The sequence below is a fragment of the Homalodisca vitripennis genome, chromosome 2 (assembly GCF_021130785.1).
Source record: "Homalodisca vitripennis isolate AUS2020 chromosome 2, UT_GWSS_2.1, whole genome shotgun sequence".
NCBI classification, from domain to species: domain Eukaryota; kingdom Metazoa; phylum Arthropoda; class Insecta; order Hemiptera; family Cicadellidae; genus Homalodisca; species Homalodisca vitripennis.
The window spans coordinates 36,342,620-36,362,684 of NC_060208.1; the positions used below are offsets into that span (position 1 = coordinate 36,342,620).

At 32.6% G+C, this 20,065-nt stretch overlaps 1 protein-coding gene across 2 annotated transcripts in view; it reads right to left on the minus strand.

The window, feature by feature from the left end:
* LOC124353810 (brefeldin A-inhibited guanine nucleotide-exchange protein 1) overlaps positions 1–20,065 on the minus strand; it is a 62,528-nt gene that overhangs the window by 30,827 nt on the left and 11,636 nt on the right. For both annotated transcript variants that reach the window (XM_046803822.1, XM_046803821.1), the window contains exons 7-17: positions 19,221–19,363; positions 18,222–18,456; positions 16,549–16,718; positions 10,214–10,392; positions 9,105–9,300; positions 8,530–8,689; positions 6,592–6,749; positions 6,027–6,265; positions 4,712–4,812; positions 3,635–3,814; positions 339–468 (exon numbers count right to left, since the gene is read on the minus strand). In XM_046803822.1, the coding sequence (XP_046659778.1) occupies positions 339–468; positions 3,635–3,814; positions 4,712–4,812; positions 6,027–6,265; positions 6,592–6,749; positions 8,530–8,689; positions 9,105–9,300; positions 10,214–10,392; positions 16,549–16,718; positions 18,222–18,456; positions 19,221–19,363 (1,891 nt within the window). The remainder of the gene's footprint in view (positions 1–338; positions 469–3,634; positions 3,815–4,711; positions 4,813–6,026; positions 6,266–6,591; positions 6,750–8,529; positions 8,690–9,104; positions 9,301–10,213; positions 10,393–16,548; positions 16,719–18,221; positions 18,457–19,220; positions 19,364–20,065) is intronic.

The following is a 20,065-nucleotide window of genomic DNA, read 5'->3' on the forward strand; positions in this document are numbered from 1 at the left end:
TTTGTTTTAAAACCTATTTTAATGACCATACAACAAATTATAGTAAATGTTTTTGAAATCTGTCTTAAATATAAGAAAATTAAATTCACTATGATAAGAAATACAAACTAGGGAAAAACTTACAAACTGTATTTAAAATTCTACATTATAACCAGTCAGTTTAATCTATTAACAATGTGAAAACCCATCTAAAAATATTAGATACAATATAAATAATAAATACAGTTGTATTACATAGTACATTTACAAACAATAAATAACTGTTCTGACTTTTTATGTGATTTTCCCAATTTTCCATTTATATGAATCCTTTGTAGAAATTTACAAGAAAAACTTACCATCTGTATGTGCGACAGTAATCAGAGTCTTGATAGTGTCTATATTTTTCGCTTTCATTTCAGTTATTGGAGAGTTTGCTGTGAGCAGTGTGAACCTGGCCAGGGCTTGTACATAGGCGTCCCTCTCCAGCTGTAACAAATAAATAAAATTATTTCCTTTTCAAATTATTAACAGAACAGTGCAATTGTATACATTATTAATTGAACCTACTAAGGTAGTATTTATTTGGTCGTCTGCAGATCTGATGGTGGCAATTAAACGTGGTTAAAATGTAAGAGTTTGGTTTTACCCTTACAACTTTTTTCTATTTGTGACAAAACTACAAACTTTTTAAAAATTAAGCTCTCCCCTATAGTATAAAAATCATTTTAAATGAAATCATAAAAGCCAAAATTAAATAAAGTGAATTAAAAATAAAATAAAATGAATAAGAAACAATAAGTTTTTAAAACCAAAATTATTTTACTGAACTATATTTTTTCTGATAAATAACATTTGTTAAATTAGTTAATATATTCAAGACTTGTCTTTGAGGTTTTTTACAATAACATACACATTTTACACTGAATAAAAATTAATTAATCCAGTATGCAGCTCTGATTTGGCACCCAATGACTTCTTTTTGTTCCCGCACATCAAAAACACACTACATGGTCAACGATTTTAAACACCAGAAGAAACTTTTTTGTGTTCAAAACGCACAATTTGGGGCTATCTAAGTCGGAGTGGAAAAAGTGCTTTGAAAATTGGTTTAACGCATGGAAAAATCTTAATGGAGAATATTTTGAAAACAATAAAATTAGATTTAACCCTAGAACTGGCGGTCATTTCATCCTGTAGTGTCGGGCTGTTTTGGAGCTTCGCGCAAGGTTTTTTTAAAAAAATTATTAAAAATATAAAATAAAAGCAATATAAATAAGAGTATACATTTTTTGTGTTCAGAATTAAACGTAGAATTGCACTATATTGTAAAATTAACCATCAAAAATTTTCTAATAAACACTTTTTTTAATCAAATATAAAATTTACGATAAATATTTCTTAAATTTGGGGGGGACCATACCTAGCAAATGAAGTTATAGTGAGAAATATTTATAAGTGAGATAGCCATTCTGTGTCAAATTTTATCTAGTTTCAGAAAAACATAAACATTATACACATTTATGAAAGCATCATAAAGCTATAGAAACAAAAAGCAGCGATGCGTATAAATTCTGAAAATCGGGGTGTACACGTAAGACTTTGGTAAAACAAGTTTTGCTAATACATTTATCTATGAATACATGTTATTTTGCATATTTTATTACTTAGAATAAAATAGAATATACAGTAGTAATGAAATAATTACCATAAATTATTTTTTTGAAAAGTAAAAAAAAGTTAAATTTTGCCATTATTCAAAAATTTTGCGAAAAATTTTCATTCAACAAAATATAAAATAGTTTCTAAAGCTTGTACTATATCAAAAATTTATAAATTTATGATTTATAAGTAATAGGAAATATTATGTAGTTAGAAAACTATAAATATAACTAAAGATATTGAAAAAATATAGAATAACCCAAACAGAATAACTGTTATTATATTATATAACCAAAGAAATTACAGGAAATATATATTTTATTGTGAAAAACTATCTATTTACCAAAAATAAATAGTTACTTCAGAGCTAAAAGAGTGATATAAATAACGTTTAGTAAGTGAAAACAATAACAAACTATGTGAAATGAATTTTAGCCAAGTCATTTTGCCATAGCCTACACAAAGCCGGTAATTTCTCAAAACATATTTCAGTAAATAGAAATTGATTTATTCTACAATATATATGTTTACACTACTACGACATCAAACAACACACTACACATTAAATACGACACTAAAACACGCGTAAAACTATTAAAACTTACAAATATCCACAGCTCGGCACGAAAGTGATACAGAACGGCAGCGGCAATATGGCGGTCACAACAAACGGCATCGCGTTTTCTTTTACGTTCAAAATAACAAGCTTGCTACGTCATAACCATAATACAAAGAGGAATAAAACTCATCTGTTCCTTTGCATTTTTCTTCCCGAATCCAATGGTGCATGAATTATATCGATACGTTACCGGAGTATATTATAAAAAGTAATTATACGAGGGAATGTTTGATCGACAAAATGTTGACGGTTAACACCACAAAAAGCGGCATTAACCGACATAATTATGTCGATTTAACAGTTCTAGGGTTAATCATAAATCATAAATACTTGTTTATTCATTGATAGGCCAGATATATAAATAGAAACCCTCGTAAAGATTGAAAACAGTGCCATATGATTGTTGATGAAGTATTCATTGACCTACTTTTAGTAGTTTGAATATTTAAAAAAAAAATACATAGTGAGCTAAACAAATTTTTAATTCAATAGAAACTACTTGATTTTTTATTTTTTGTAATAATGTCTTATAAAACAAGTAATTGATTATTATGAATGGTAAAGCAGTTACAAATAATTTGTGGATGGTAACGATACACAGATTAATGACCACATCCTTTATTAATGGTTCAGTTCCTTACCTTATCATTTTTCCTCTATGTATAATACTGTGTTATTTTTTGTTTTTAATATTATTTAAAAATTTTCAAATTAAAGCGGCAAGTAGTATAATAATTTTTAACACTCATCATATCACTATTAATTACATTTTTGTAATCACTACACAACACCCTATTAACTTTAAAATCAATTATGTTTTCATCTTTTGTCATTACACACATTGTAAACAAACTGTTAGAGAATGAAAACAATTGCCCTTGCACCAAAAAGTGATGTGAGAGACATAAAAAAAAAAGAATAATCAGATTAGCCAATCTTAACGAACAAACTTATTTGGATAGTTTTTGCACCAAAATGCTTGGAAAGGACATGTGAACAAAATCTTGTACAAATTAGGCAAACTAAATTAAATAAATATGTATAAGGTCAAATGTAGACTAACAAAAAATATTATATCTCGACAATAGCTATAGAACTTTAATCACTTGACTTGCGATTGTGTCTACCTCAGTGAGTTAAATAATTAAACTAGAAGAGTATCAGTACAGATCAAAGAAGCAGTGATATATAAGAGCCAGGAATTCTATATGGCAGTGAACATCTGTGCAAATGTTCTAAAGTACTTTTGAGTGCTATCTTTCAGCTTCAACCAAAAATATTCAACAGCAGTTCTAGTGTTTCAACTGGTATACTTTGCATTTGATGGATTATAAGAATCACTTTGAACCGAGATAAGCCAAAATAAACACCAACCGTCATATGAAAGATGCAGGCTATCCGGATGGCACATCGGATCCCGTCCAGACAGAGAGTAGCAATCTCAGGATCATCACAATCCTGCAGACCCACACTGAAGGCTGCCAGGAAGGGGGTCCAGGCCAGGCGGAACATAGGTCTCACATGTTCCAGATGTTTGGCTGATGTGAAAGGTGCCTGAAAACAAAAATTACCTATGTAAAATCAAAATTTAAAGAAAAGAAAAGATCAAAAGAATAAATCAAACAATTGCAGGACCTGTAGTGACTCACAGAGCAGACATGTGAACAATATATCCATATTTTTATTGAGAATTTGTATGTAAGATCGGCACACTTTGCCCATTTCCAGACTGTTCTCATATAGCTATAGAACTGTAGACATTTTGATTTTTCAAAAGACAAACTACAAAAATCATTACGTCTGAACCTCTTTATGTTTAATTTAAAATACTAACCTATACATATTACTAATTTACATTTATACAACATGGCAAGTAATACTTTATCGAATCCTCAACTGATTACTTCCGATTCATCAACTCATGATAATACTCATAGTAAGAATAATGCAGTCATCGGATTTAGATAGAAACTCGTGAGCAGCTTTTTGTTAAATATCCAGTGTTGAAATAACTCATCAAAAGCCTTTAAGAGTTAATAAATAACAACTGCCAAGACGTGTTCTTTTGAGAGAGTGTTCATATGTAAAATTTCCACCCAATCAGACATTACCTTTAGAACTACAAGCATGATCAAGTTTTAAGTTTTAGTTTGATAAAAGACTTTTATAATGATATGTTTAAAAACACTAAACTATTTTTTTTACACTTGTAATGTATGGTATCTTAATCCAAAACTTGACAATCATATTACTCCAACATTGTCTGATTGGATGAATTTTTTGGAATTTTACAAATGAAATATACTCAAAGGAAGAGGATTTTCAAACGATTAAAAATTAAAGTTAAAAACACACCACACTAGCAATCATTCTTCTGTGCTATAGAATAGTATAAATATTAATAGCCTATGTTATTATTTTTTGAATTCAGTTAATGAAAACATACATTACCTGAACATGGCTGACAGATTCCATAAGATTCTTAGCGGCGGTGGAAATCAGCTCCATTTCCATGTTCCATAACAGCCGTCGCTTCTTCTCACTGGATATCACTGTGAAATGTTCCATCACATTCATCAGTTTCTAGTGTACAACAGGTATATAAAAGGTGGAAACTAAGTAATGCCATAACAACACTGCCTATTTAATCAAATCAAAGTTTTAAATTTTTCTCTTTTTTACAAAAATATAAATGGGGGGCAGCTCAAAATTGTGTCATGGCAACGCATGTCTTGTGGCCTATTACATGAAAGTATACAAATAAAACAATTCATTGGTGTTGCTATCCACCTTCAAATTATCTGTATCCAACGATTTTCAGTTTCTCATCCTAAATGAGTTTGCATGTATTTTAAAAACTTTTCAAGATTTATTTTTGGATTATTAGCTACTCTTTATGTTTAACTGGATAAAAATTTGTGCAATACATGCTACATCTTCTACTACTTCATGTAAAGCGTGTACAACAATTTAAAATTTCTCATATTGTACAATTGTGTTAATTGTGTAGCCATTTTTGGATTTTTAAGGAACATTTTTCATTATTATTTAAAAAGTTCTACCCTTTGTTTAAAAAAATTTCTGTCTAAAAACTTTAAATTTTATGCCACCTATATGTATATATGATCAAATATCTCCTATAATATGATCAAATATGATCTCCTCTAATAATGAACAAAAACCTTTCAAACAATGGAATCATCAATTGAAAAAAGGATCAAATGTAATGGAGAGTATTTTGAAATACAAAATTGTTTTTTTTATAAAATTAAATATTTAGCTTTTTAAATAATTCTGATTTTCTTTCATTCTTTTCTAAATAACCCTCTCTTAGAACTACAAAAAAATCTGTAAATTTGTTTAACTAATATGATGTTAGAATAAAAAAAACTTAGTAAGATAATATACATATTCTTTATACCATGTTTATTTAACAGCACCCTGATATTGGAAAGAATATGTACCAATTATTTATTTATATTTATTTGTTTACTGAGTGGGATAACTAATTTAGGCTTTTATGATTTTGTAAGGATGGCTAACTTTTAAATGTTGTAAATACTTTAGTATAACTAAATACACACATAAACATGTTTTTAAGAGTTTTGTGAACAAGATTTTGAGACTTTCTATTAGAAAGAATTACATTCTCTCCTGTAAATTTTTTAGTGTTTTTAGTTGCATTTAAAATAATTTTCCCAAATCCAATCCCATTCCTGAATCTCAAACAACTCAGTGTATTGCTAATCAAGGTGGTCATAGGTACCTTGTTTGCCTGGTTTACTTGTAGATTTCATCTTGATCTCGTGGCCGGCAATCTCATCGTATATCTGTGACAGATACTCTTCAGGTAGGTCTTGATTATCAGAGATCCCACGGTTCAGTCGAATGTATTGCTCTTTGGTCATCTTATTTTTGACTTGTGGTGAGTGCAGGTCTGTGGTCAGCATGATCACCGAATATGCCAGCACGTATGCTGTGTCTGCACTCGCAAAAAGGCCATTGCTGCATGCACATCAAAAACAAAATGTAAGTAACTTTGGTGATACAAATCAGAAATAAATACTTAGTAAAGCCTATTGATCTCTTCTATTACTTCTTTTTAGAGCAAAGCCTAAAATCCTCAATTAATTCTAGAGCAATCTTTTATTTTAAAATGGCATGGTAATTAATTGTTTTCTGTAATTTTCTAAAACCAGGGCTGTTTGAAATCAGTCTACAATTTTCAACACAACCTCCGTTATCTTTCTGGTACTTTTAATAAACACATTAAATTAAATGTTGAGAAGAAGTAAACTGAAACTATCATGAACCAATAGACTAAAACTTACTTTGGATTACATTCACAGTATCTGCTTGCAAATTTCTCCATTAGCCTGTCAATCTTCTGAGCCTCACCAGGAAGTCTAAACCCTTCCAGGAAATATCTCAGTGCCATTACGATGTCCTTTCCTGCAAAATCCATCTGGTCCACGTACGCATACATGACCTAGAAAACAGACAATTGAAATAGCAAATGAATATATTTTATCAAATAATGTTAAGTGTTTTATGTTTTTAGAAAAATATTGTATATGGATACATTTATACAAACTGCTAATTAAATCTCTTATATTACAAACCAATGATAAGAAAGTAACGCCTAAGAAAAACAGGAGATTCATGAAAGCAGTAGGAATTATAGTAAGGAGTAAGGACATAGTGGTTGAAATGTGTATAATAAGTACCTGATTTGAATCTATGTAATTGTATGGAATTAAAATTTGGATGAGGTACAAAAGTAACGCAGCAGGTAGCACGCATGTAACATGCGGTTCCTATGGCAACTAATTTACTAGATGAGACAGAATGAAGTCACTATGAAGGAGAGATGTTTCCGAAACAATAGAAATGATCAACAGAAAATAGCTGTGGTGTTTGAAGAATATATGAAGAACGTCAGACAGAATGTAAGGAAGGAAACTAGGACAAAATTAGTAGAGTATAGGGAAAGGAGGGAGGGAGGGGGGAAGTGTGAGAAGGAAGGAATGGCTGAGTATACAGGAATAGAAGAAATGGAAGATAGAAATTGAACAAGTTGTGCCCAGAAGACCGAGCCACTGTAGAAGATGATGACTACTATGTTTAGATAATATGCCTCATTATTGTCTAAAGAATGGAACTAGAGATGTCAGAAAGTTCTGCCGTGAGACATACATATTAATAGGTTCACAAATTAGGCTATATAATTGTACTCAATTTGGGAGTGGTTATGATGTCTAAAGAGTTAATGTCATATTTATATATATATATATATATATATATATATATATATATATATATATATATATATATATATATATATATAAATGAATGTTTGTGTGTTTGTCATTTATGGAATCGTAAACTACTTGACTGATCACTATGAAAATTTGTATTTATATTATTTATGTATTTATTTGTATTTCTCCACGTAGAAGGTTTATATGCTATGCTCATTGATGTAACTCACCACCAGGCGGCGCTGCATAAGATAAAAGTTTTCAAAGCCCTTGAACACTATAAGCTGCAATTACGAGACAGTTACGTGTATTATATAGCCAAACACTATTTGACGGCGCTAAGTTATGATGTACCTAAAGTTTGAGTGTTGGACCACTTTATAATAAAATACAATGTACGTGTACAATGATTATAAAGATACATAACATACACATACACAGATATTTTTGATCGTGGCAATAAAGCAAACTCTACATCTGTGTTGGAAATATAACTCACTTGGCCCAGAAGTGCTCATACACGGGCAAAGCTTACGAAAAGTGTGCGGAGCCGCGGGAAACAGCTAGTAATTTATAACTTATTCAAGTTTTAAAAATCATTTATAGAAAATAATGTATAGTTATACATATTGTTGAATAAAGAGAGTTTGAATATAATAGAATTGAACCTTGGTTGCAATTATTGTAATTTGTTTACTGCATTTTAAATTTAAAAACTTATTGACAGTTATCCTGACTATGAAGAGAGCCCAAGATCAAACGCATTCACATTACAGCCTTAACTCAGTCCCATTTGTCCCTTTAACTTTAAATGGAGCATTCTTTGGGTATCCAGCACTATGAGAATGATAATGACACAAATATATATTTTTACAAAGAGAGTTTTCAAAACCTTAGTTTTCCTATATGACAAAATGATTAGGTGTATCTTGTCCAAAGGAATTCAAATTTACCATACTTTTTTTGGTAATTACATACCATTAAAAGGAACTGCACAAAACAACAAACCTCTTTGCTGAAATCCTCATTTTCACCCAAGAAGTCTCCGATGCCTGTCTTGTCGAGGCGATCGTCAATATGCAGCCACTCGGCTACCTCACTGGCAGAGGCTCCTAACAGTCCCTGTTCCTGTAGGAAACTGATGCCTCTCTTTGGTTTCCGGTTGAACCTATAGCAGATTATCGAAATCAGACGACAATAAAAAAAACATTTATTAATCATCAAGTAATTCCAACTTCTAAATCATTCAAATATGTGTATTTTCATTTCACACTTAATTTATTATTAATCGATAACATATTAATTCTTTTGATGGAAATTGATGGCAAGGACTTTTTATTCTGCCACCTATGATAGCAAGCCGGATATTTTTAAAACAAAAAAAAGTTATGAATATCCAAATGGCAAGTAAGTAAAATAGAAATGGTGTTCCTACCAAAAATATTAGTGTTTACGTCAAAATGTTGTGTGCTGTTAAATTTTATCTATAAAGAGTTTCTAATTTTTTTCGTTATACCAGCCACAAAATGATCCATATATTTATAATTGAATGATCCATGTTTTGCAAGTCCATCCAAACTTACATGTCAATACCAGTCTCCCAGACTTCTTTCTGATGTTTGAGAACCTGCAACTGGTGAGGTGTGTCAGGAGCCTCCTTGTTGCCACTGCTACCAGAGTTGAGTGACGTGGCGCTGCCGTACGACTGCAGGCTGTCTCGTGGTGTGGAGGGTGGTACCAGTTCCGTCACTTCATTGTCCCGCACGTTACGTTCGGCCCCTACCCACACCAAACATTTCAGTTGGTTGCAAGATACATACTTTCAATGGTGATTGCTACATTAAATTGTTATATTTCTTCTCATAATCTTTAACTTGTAACTGTAAAACTTGTAAGCCAACTGGAAAAAAATGGATTTTTTTTAAACTTCATAATAAAATGGGCCACACATAGTGGCCAGCTGAAGTGAATTGAAAAATCGTGGAGGACCACTCAATCTGCTCATTGTATAAGGAGATATAAGGTCCTCACTTTGCCTAAATAAATCAAGTAAAAACAACATTGATTAAGGACATGGTATGACACGTCATAGATGTATCTTCTTAACAGTCAACACAACAGGTTCTTCTTAAAATTATGTCATGTGTCTGCACGATAACTCTTCATAGAAAGGTCTTACAACTTGGAACTTGGTACAAATATTCCTCTACATTCAAGAAAATAATCTCTATTGATTTTAGGTTATAAAGGTCATAGAACAGTCCAAACTTTTGTCTGTCAGTGCGTAATACTTTCAATAAGTTCTCTTGGATCCTCTGATACTCCAGTCCATTCTATCAGTTCATTTTAAATTGAGATAAAGTAAGGATCAGGAATAATATCAGAACTTCATTCTAGCTACAAAACATATGAAGGGTAATAGAACGTGTGTATGAATTAATTAGATTTAATCCAATTCAATAATGAAGAAAGTTATAATGAAGAGATCATTGGTACCTACAATGAATACGCAATGAAAGCAAAAGCATTAGAAAATTTATAACTGAAATACATTAATTTACAGAAATATTACTCCAGTTCTATGGTGGACCATATTCAGCTTAACAGGTCACACATTAAATCCTAAATAAAAATCTAGTCAGGTTATATATCAACCACGCAAACAGTTGTGTAAGGTCTACTGAGAACTCACCCAAGTTGGTCTGCGAGTTAGGGTTGACGTAGACGTCGCGGCTCCACTCCACCATACACTTGAGTATGGAGACCAAACACTCCAGACCTTTGATCCTCATGGACTTCTCCTGGTTAGGTGTGGCTCCTAGCTCCAGGGCCTGGCGACCCTGTGCTATCTTGGACAAGTCGTTTACTAACCTACAGACAGAAGAGTGTGTGACTAACATATGTAATTTTGGAATGTCTTCCCCGGAAAGAGAAAATCTTTTACACATTTTCTAAAATTTGACATCTCAGTCACACGGCCACCTCTCTATTAGCTTTGACAGATAACTTTGTTTGACACAGCGAATTGAAAACTCTTAATACTTTTTAAATATTTGACTTTTCTTTCAAATAAAATAATTTAAATTTACGGTAAATTAAAAATATTGATCTTATAATTATAAATTAAAGTACATTAAACACAACAAATTAGTATTTAACTTTGATTAAATAAACAGACAACTCAAAATGTAAGGTTTTTCTTTTACACACAAATAGCACAATTTACACGTCTTTACAGCATACTGAAGAACAAGATAAGTTTTTTATTCGATGCAATTTACAAAAATATAAATAAAACCTCTTAAATCACAAATTTCATTGTTATTTTTAAGGGAAACTTGTTTTGTGGGTTGGTAACCTGCAGTCTTATATATTAACATGTAATTTTTGCCATGAACCCGTCAAAAAATATTCACAGTAAATTTACTTTCACATACTAAGTTTTACATAAAAATGTCTCAAAAAACTGTTTTTATAAAAAGATTTTGTCCCAAGCCCAAAAAGCTTGATGTATTTTGCTGATTTTCAGCCAATTGCGAAATGTAAAAATATAGCCATTTCCCTGAACCTCTCCTAATCCCTTTATTATATAGTGGTATTCTTGGATAATTTTTTCTGTGGTCTCCAAAGATTTATGAATGGCTAAAATTGCATTGATCATTTTATTTAAATTAACCTAGTTATTTTTGTTATTAATAAATGTCATTAATACCTTAGATTAAAAACTAGTTAGTTTAACCAACCCTGAAATTCAAAATAATGACTACAATGTTGGTTTTTGAAGCACGTTACTAACATTGCATTTTTTTCTTTGTATTCATGTTTATCCCTAATACAACAGGTCACAAGTATCAAACATGCAGAATATTGAAAAAAAAATTATTGTAAAATTCTGTTCAAGCTATTTTGTTTAGCTATGCACAATACCTACTGCATAAGGTTGTTTTACACAGTATCACGCTTGATGGTTATAACTACCTGGTAATATACTGTAAAAGCAATTTGCAAATGAATTATTGTTCTTTGAGTCATACCTAAATGAACAACTACAGTTTCAATATTTTCAAAGCAACTGTCTGCTCAAGTATATCTCTATTGTGTCTCAAATTGTTTCTTTGAATTTGACAATCAATCATCAACCAGATAATTTGTTCGAAGCATTATCTTGACCAAAGATTATATGGATTCTACATTCTCTTTCAGCAGAAAATTATTTGTATTTATGATTATTTTGATAATCACCATAATATGTTGATACAATGATTCATAATTGGAAACGGCACTTATAGCTGATAACACCAGTGAATGTTTCAGGGTTCTTGATCAATTGCATATGAAAAACTTACTCAAATCTGAAATTCTTAGCGAGTCAGCCTTTACATCAACAAGGCTATTGGGCTTAATTTAGACATTAATATGCTCATAAAAAATCAGAACAATAACGATTTTTAACCCTAGAGCTGGTATGAAACGAATTTTCGTCGCCAAAGGCCCTAACGATTTAGCAACGACGAATATTCGTCGCCAAAGTAGACATGTACAGTTATTGAAATTTTAGGCAATTTAGGTCATATAAATGATTTTTATTTGATATATTCTGGAAGAGCATTAACTATAGTACCAATTTACTGTTCTTACTTCGATTATTGTCTTCTTTGTTTACCGTAAAACATCGTTTTTTTGGACAGCTGACGTGAACGTAGTACGGGTCAAACACATTGTTGTGAAACTGTAAACAAGTGCCGGGTTTTGTGTTTGAGGTTACGAATCCAATAGTATTTATTTGGTGTTGTTATTATTGTTTTTTTAGCTTTCTTAGGTTATAGTTTTAGTTGTTCAGTATTGGTGAAAACTTTAGAGACCGATCAAATGATCTTAGAGAGCTCGCAGGGCGGGATCTAGTGACGCTGAGTGAAAAATGAATCTTTGTATACAGGGTGTACATAAAGTCCTGCACGGGTATAATATTTTCTGAACGATAACAGATAAATAAACAAGATTTGGTACATCAATACTACACCTAAAAATCTACTTTTTGAAGGAACTATCAGTTTTCTGTAATATCATGGGGACGTCCCGCAAGGAGTCAGAAGGAAATCTTAAATAGCAGCATAGGTCAATATGGACATCATTTTAAAGGGCTTATCTAGCAGAGTTTAATGCCGCAAACCGCACTCAAAAAGATTGATCCAGTAAAAAATGGCGGCTGTTCAAAGATTTTACTTGGTTATATTTTATTAGTAGCCATAACCCCAGTAAAGGAAAACTGCAACCAAACGAATACTGCAGCTAACTACTACATTATGCTTGTCAGTTGTACAGAAGTGAATTATGACATTAGTTATCCTCAAGGGTTACAAATTTGGTCCTAATATATTGATAACGGGGGGAAAACCTGATAACAGTAACAATTAGAAATCTCTTATCTTTGGGTCGCAGTTAGGACTTTCCTATTAGCCAGTCTATTCATAGTAGGCTATTCTAGTTTTCTTGTTTTAGTAGTGCTGTCCATCCATTTTATCAGTGCGCTTTAGTACAAAAGAGTTTGTCGTATTGCTTGTAGTTCTTCAACTACACTATGTCGCTTGACGAACGTGAACGTATAGACGATCACACGAGGAAGCATGCCATTTATTTAATGACTACTTTCACGAGAGGCAGCCAATTTCTAGAACAACTGTAGGGAGAACTGTTCAACACTTTATGAAAACAGGAAGTGTTTCCGATCGTCATAGGTCGCTGAGATTTCTAATTGTTACTGTTATCAGGTTTTCCCCGTTATCAATATATTAGGACCAAATTTGTAACCCTTGAGGATAACTAATGTCATAATTCACTTCTGTACAACTGACAAGCATAATGTAGTAGTTAGCTGCAGTATTCGTTTGGTTGCAGTTTTCCTTTACTGGGGTTATGGCTACTAATAAAATGTAACCAAGTAAAATCTTTGAACAGCCGCCATTTTTTACTGGATCAATCTTTTTGAGTGTGGTTTGCGGCATTAAACTCTGCTAGATAAGCCCTTTAAAATGATGTCCATATTGACCTATGCTCCTATTTAAGATTTCCTTCTGACTCCTTGTGGGACGTCCCCATGATATTACAGAAAAACTGATAGTTCCTTCAAAAAGTAGATTTTTAGGTGTAGTATTGATGTACCAAATCTTGTTTATTTATCTGTTATCGTTTAGAAAATATTATACCCGTGCAGGACTTTATGTACACCCTGTATATTGTACATATGTAAATAAGGTAAGATTAAAATTTATTATTTTATTTTATTTTTGTTTTTACTCTCATACTTATATAAGTATAAATGCAGTCAAGAGATTATGTTTACCCACGAACAATAATATTTATTTAGAAATGTACGCATTTTTGAAAATAAGTAAATATGGGTGCTTTTTCATACAAAGCCCTGTAACACATACGTTTTGAGGTAAAAGTTACAATAATTATATATTTTTGTAATCAGGACAAAATTTCGCATAAGTTATACATTTACGGTTTTGATGTAAAGCTTATTGCTAAGAAGTTACACAACGGAATATTTACAAAAAAAATTTCCAAAAAACATTTTTCTTACATTTTGTAAAAAAAATAAAAATATGTTTCCATGGAAACAATAAGATATTGTTATTATAAGGCTCTCCATATAGTTGTGAATACGTTGACATATAATAGTTTATATTTGGACTAACAGTTATGAAATGTGATACATTATAAGAAACGTCTGCGAGGCTGTTAAAATAGAGCCGCCAGTACAGAGTGACACCATTGCCAGTTCTAGGGTTAAATCACAACTCTTCGCATGCTGCTAAAGAATATAATAACTTTCATTTAAAGCTAATTTTTATTATACATATGCTATTAGAGGTAAATGCAAAAAATATAAAACCGGGCATTTTAGTTAAGATTAGGATATTTATTGATAAAAATCTAAAAACAACTATTTACCAAACTGTTAATTTGATCTAAATTCAAATTCATGGTACAATCTAATAAAACAGAAAAATTATATAAACTACTAACTTTTAGAGTGTTTTCTTATTTAAAGTTTTGTATATAAGGTCCATCATCTCATCTTATAATCTGAGCAGACCACGGATATATTTGGTTATGACTCTGTAGGACAAGGCAGACAAGCAGATGGATGGAGCTAAACAAAGGGCACCCCCTCCCCCTGCCATAAAGGTCGTCTAAAAATACTTCCTAGTCAATCGCCTGCCATTCTGAAGGCTTTTTGTGAACTATAAAAACTCTCCAAGATATACAATGTATCGTTGAAGATATAATCGTGTTTGCATTTAGGTCAAAGTCTATCATTCGAATATACAGGGTGTACATAAAGTCCTGCACGGGTATAATATTTTCTGAACGATACCAGATAAATAAATAAGATTTGGTACATCAATACTACACCTAAAAATCTACTTTTTGAAGGAACTATCAGTTTTCTGTAATATCATGGGGACGTCCCGCAAGGAGTCAGAAGGAAATCTTAAATAGGAGCATAGGTCAATATGGACATCATTTTAAAGGGCTTGTCTAGCAGAGTTTAATGCCGCAGACCGCACTCAAAAAGATTGATCCAGTACAAAATGGCGGCTGTTCAAAGATTTTACTTGGTTACATTTTATTAGTAGTCATAACCCCAGTAAAGCAAAACTGCAACCAAACAAATACTGCAGCTAACTACTACATTATGCTGGTCAGTTGTACAGAAGTGAATTATGACATTAGTTATCCTCAAGGGTTACAAATTTGGTCCTAATATATTGATAACGGGGAAAACCTGATAACAGTAAAAATTAGAAATCTCAGCGACCTATAACGATCGGAAACACTTCCTGTTTTCATAAAGTGTTGAAACAGTTCTCCCTACAGTTGTTCTAGAAATTGGCTGCCTCTCGTGAAAGTAGTTATTAAATAAATGGCATGCTTCTTCGTGTGATCGTCTGTTATTTCCCCAACCAACCATCATAAGAAGTGTTATACGTTCACGTTCGTCAGGCGACATAGTGTAGTTGAAGAACTACAAGCAATACGACAAACTCTTTTGTACTAAAGCTGTACCAACGCCGAGCGTGGCTGCTGCTTGGACAGGTGACCGCTGAGCGATCCTGTCCTTGCAAGCGGCCCGCCTGCCCGGCCATTGGTGGTGGTTCGGAAGTCACCTTTAAGCCGTTGGTCCCCAGGTTAAGTGTTAGAGAGGGCTTCTTAGCCCTAACTTCGCCTGGTAAAATAAGACATTCTTTACTTTACTGATAAAATGGATGGACAGCACTACTAAAACAAGAAAACTAGAATAGCCTACTATGAATAGACTGGCTAATAGGAAAGTCCTAACTGCGACCCAAAGATAAGAGATTTCTAATTGTTACTGTTATCAGGTTTTCCCCGTTATCAATATATTAGGACCAAATTTATAACCCTTGAGGATAACTAATGTCATAATTCACTTCTGTACAACTGACCAGCATAATGTAGTGGTTAGCTGCAGTATTTGTTTGGTTGCAGTTTTGCTTTACTGGGGTTATGGCTACTAATAAAATGTAACCAAGTAAAATCTTTGAACATCCACCATTTTGTACTGGATCAATCTTTTTGAGTGCGGTTTGCGGCATTAAACTCTGCTAGACAAGCCCTTTAAAATGATGTCCATATTGACCTATGCTCCTATTTAAGATTTCCTTCTGACTCCTTGCGGGACGTCCCCATGATATTACAGAAAACTGATAGTTCCTTCAAAAAGTAGATTTTTAGGTGTAGTATTGATGTACCAAATCTTGTTTATTTATCTGTTATCATTCAGAAAATATTATACCCGTGCAGGACTTTATGTACACCCTGTATATGGAAGAGTTAAATGTTGGTTGGAATGTGAGGTGAACGATCCTAATCTCTTAAACGATCCTATTAAACACTGCAGCACTTGTGTTCATCTTATACTATCTAAATAAAAGTTCTTATCACATCAAGATAATTGTTATCTGGGATTACAATTTATAGAACAATCTCTCTCACCTTTCAAACAGATTTGCAGCATTCAGATCACAGTCATAGTTGACGTACATGTCCACCACACTCTGCGCATCAGCGCAGATTCTTGTCAGCGCTTGGATCACCATCCACTTGTGCTCAAATGATGAACTTGATGTTTCCAGAATGTTCAAGAAGATCTCTTTGAAGAAAACCTGCACATTAATCATATATAAAAATATAAATAAATTGTGAACATATACAATATTCACTGGAACAAATTCAACCGTTTCAATTCTGGTTCAATTGACAGAAAATAAAAATAAAATTTAACACTATTAATATTACAGTATACCTTGGAAATGGAAAATAAGCTAACTAGGCTAGTCAAAAGCAAAAGAAATGATTTCTAAAACTGCAATGATAATTGGTATCATGGTAATCTAAGACTAGCATATGAATATTCAATGTCTCGCAGTCATGAACTCATCGATTATGCAAGACAATGGAATTTTCCAGGCCCATTTGTCAATTATTATTGAGTCTAAGTATATTTTCATTGTCAAATATTCAAAATCCAACATTTTACTTTTGTTTATAATTGTTATTTAGATTCTCAATTTATATTGGGGAAATCACAAAAGAACAAAATAAGTAAAGAAGTTAATGTGAGGTAGTATCACTTCAGCTCAAAAAGATTTCTTTGATATTTCCAATCTTATGGATATTATAGTTGAGCCTCTAGTTTATTTATACAATATAATGTTAGCCAAAGTGTTTTCCAAGTGTTCTTAAACTTTTAAAAGTAAAACCTGTTACTAAAAAAATAATAACTTAACCCTTTGAGTTGTCATCTTTGACACCCATCTTGGAAAAAAAAGTCTGAGCACTGTATTAAACAAATAAAGATAATTCATAAATTTCCATTTAAATAGCCTATTATCAGAAACTAACAATATAAGTAAACTGCAGATCCATACAGGAGAAGTGTGCTGACTCGGTGTCAACCAGGATGTAGTATTGACAGACCAACCTAGATTGCACTGTGCTGAGCTAGCCCGCACTTTCTTATCCCTTACCCCCACCCTCCCCAACCCTACAGCTTGTTTATAGAGTAGATTAACTAGAGTGGGACTATAGTTGCACTGTTCTCACTGGCCTCAAATTTCAACACAAGATTACCAGTCTACTTTTATTATTAGTCCCTGCTATTATGGAAGGTAGAGTTTAGTTTCATGTTGGATTATAGCACAGTCAATTTGTTTGAGAATGTAGTTAACAGCATCAATTTGTGCTTTGATAATAAAGTTGTACAGTCTACTGCCGTAATTGGTTTAACTAAGGCTTTTGATTGTATTTTACAAAGTTTGCTCTCAGGAAAACTAAAACGGTATGGAATTAAGAGAAAAGAACAGAAATTGTAGATGAAAAATAGATAGTAATCAAAATCTTACTATTAACTTCTCTACTTCAAATTAAAACCTACCAACAGACTGCATTAATTTTATTTGTAGTGATAAGAGTTGAGTTCAGAGTTGGATTGAATGGTACAGTGGTCATTGTTAGAAGATATTTCTACCAACAAAAGGTGAGGTCACCGCTTAGATGAGTGGCACTGAGTTATCCTGACATCGAAAATTACTCTGCAATCGATGGTGGTTTGAAAACCATATTCCAGGCATTTGTTTCAGTTCCTAATTCATTCAACTTTGACCTACCTCGATCTGCATCTTGAGGTGCATCTTAAAACGTGACAGAAGAGCCAGGAAGATGGCTAGGGAGAGCTCAAAGACTTCAGGCACGGAAGACACACCATTCTTGCTGAGGGCCACACAGAGGTACTGCTTGATGGCAGTGACAAACATGAAGTTGGCCCGGAACACCGGTCCAGCCGACTGAAGAATGGACAGTAACAGGTGGAGTGAGAGAATCTTGGATCGTAGCTCGTGTGATCTGTACAACAATTCTTCACGTATAAACCAGAAATTTAAACAGCCTAGTCACAATGACAGGATAGACACACACAGGCGCTTGTGCGCTTGCGCATACACCCACCAAATTGTTTTCTAATTCCATAGTCTCACCTAAGAAATAATGTAAAACAATTTCTTTATTAATTTTTTAGACTAATGACAGTGTTTTAAAGTTACCATCTATAAAAATTGAATGTTTAAACATTGGTTCAAATACTATCTATATGCAGTTGTATTTATAGTTAAGCATTAAATAAAAATGGCCAATAAGTACACAACAAAGATATTTTTTTAAGAAAAAAATATAATCTTGCACTGTCTGTGCGAAATATATAAAGTAACACAGAATGATACTGGTTTTCATTCTTTCTAGTCATCAAAGCCCTCCATATAATTTATTTTGTTCTTCATATTAAAAAAAAAAGATATGAAGAGTAACAATTTTACCTTTGTCGAAGAGGTAAAGAAGGAAACACTATAAAATTGAAGGCCATTGCAGCCTGAAATTTTCAGCATTACTTTGAATAATTGATAAAACATTTATAAAATTGTACAATGGTCAATGGAGAGAAGTTTCAAAAGTAATATAAATGAATGTAGTGAAATATATAAAATATTAATGCTATTACGATGACAATGTACCTTTTTAAATTTGAATGTTTAATGAAAGATATGACAATGTCAGATCGTCATCAGCTTCTAGCTATGCTCTATTTTTTCTACTGCTGTAATTTATTTACTTACTTAGGGTCGGGCTGGCCTTCAGACAGAGGCTTCATAGAAAGTTTGCAGAGTGCTCGGAACACTAGGAATGCGTCCTTCTGCAGGATGTGCGTGAACTGTGGCGTCACTTTGCTATCTCCATCGTTGCTCATGTCCACACTTTCCTGGCACAATATTAATAGCTTTTAGTACAATCAGAAAAGTTTGCAAAATGCTCTGTACACTTGGAGTACATCCTTCTGCAGGATGTGGGTGAACTGTGGTGTCACTTTGCTCTCTCCATCGTTGCTCATGTCCACACTTTCCTGGCACAATATTAATAGCTTTTAGTACAATCAGAAAAGTTTGCAAAATGCTCTGTACACTTGGAGTATATCCTTCTGCACGATGTGGGTGAACTGTGGTGTCACTTTGCTTTCTCCATTGTTGCTTATATAACAGCCATATTAGTATCCTTTAGTACAATCAGAAAAGTTTCAGACAAATTAATCCCTAAGATATTGTGGATTTGTTTAACTTTCTTTATTTTAAACATATACTAATCATTGTCTCGCTTAGAACTAAAGTTCTTCTCAAATTAAATTACTCTGCCTGTCCTAATATGCTGCTGGCCTGTGCGAGGATCTTATCAAACAGAATAAGGCGTAGGATCGATACAGTACAAGGTCGATGGCACTGATAAAAAGTGCTACAGTCACATACAAGATTTAAACCTGTGCTATCACTAACTCAGATTCAAAGTATAACATCTTAGACCGCTTGCTCATCGGTTCTCTCATACCAATATACTGAAAAAATAATTGTTTAGTAGTTTTCTCTACTATACTGATAAAGTAGGAATAGGCCAATATGAACTTTTTATTTAA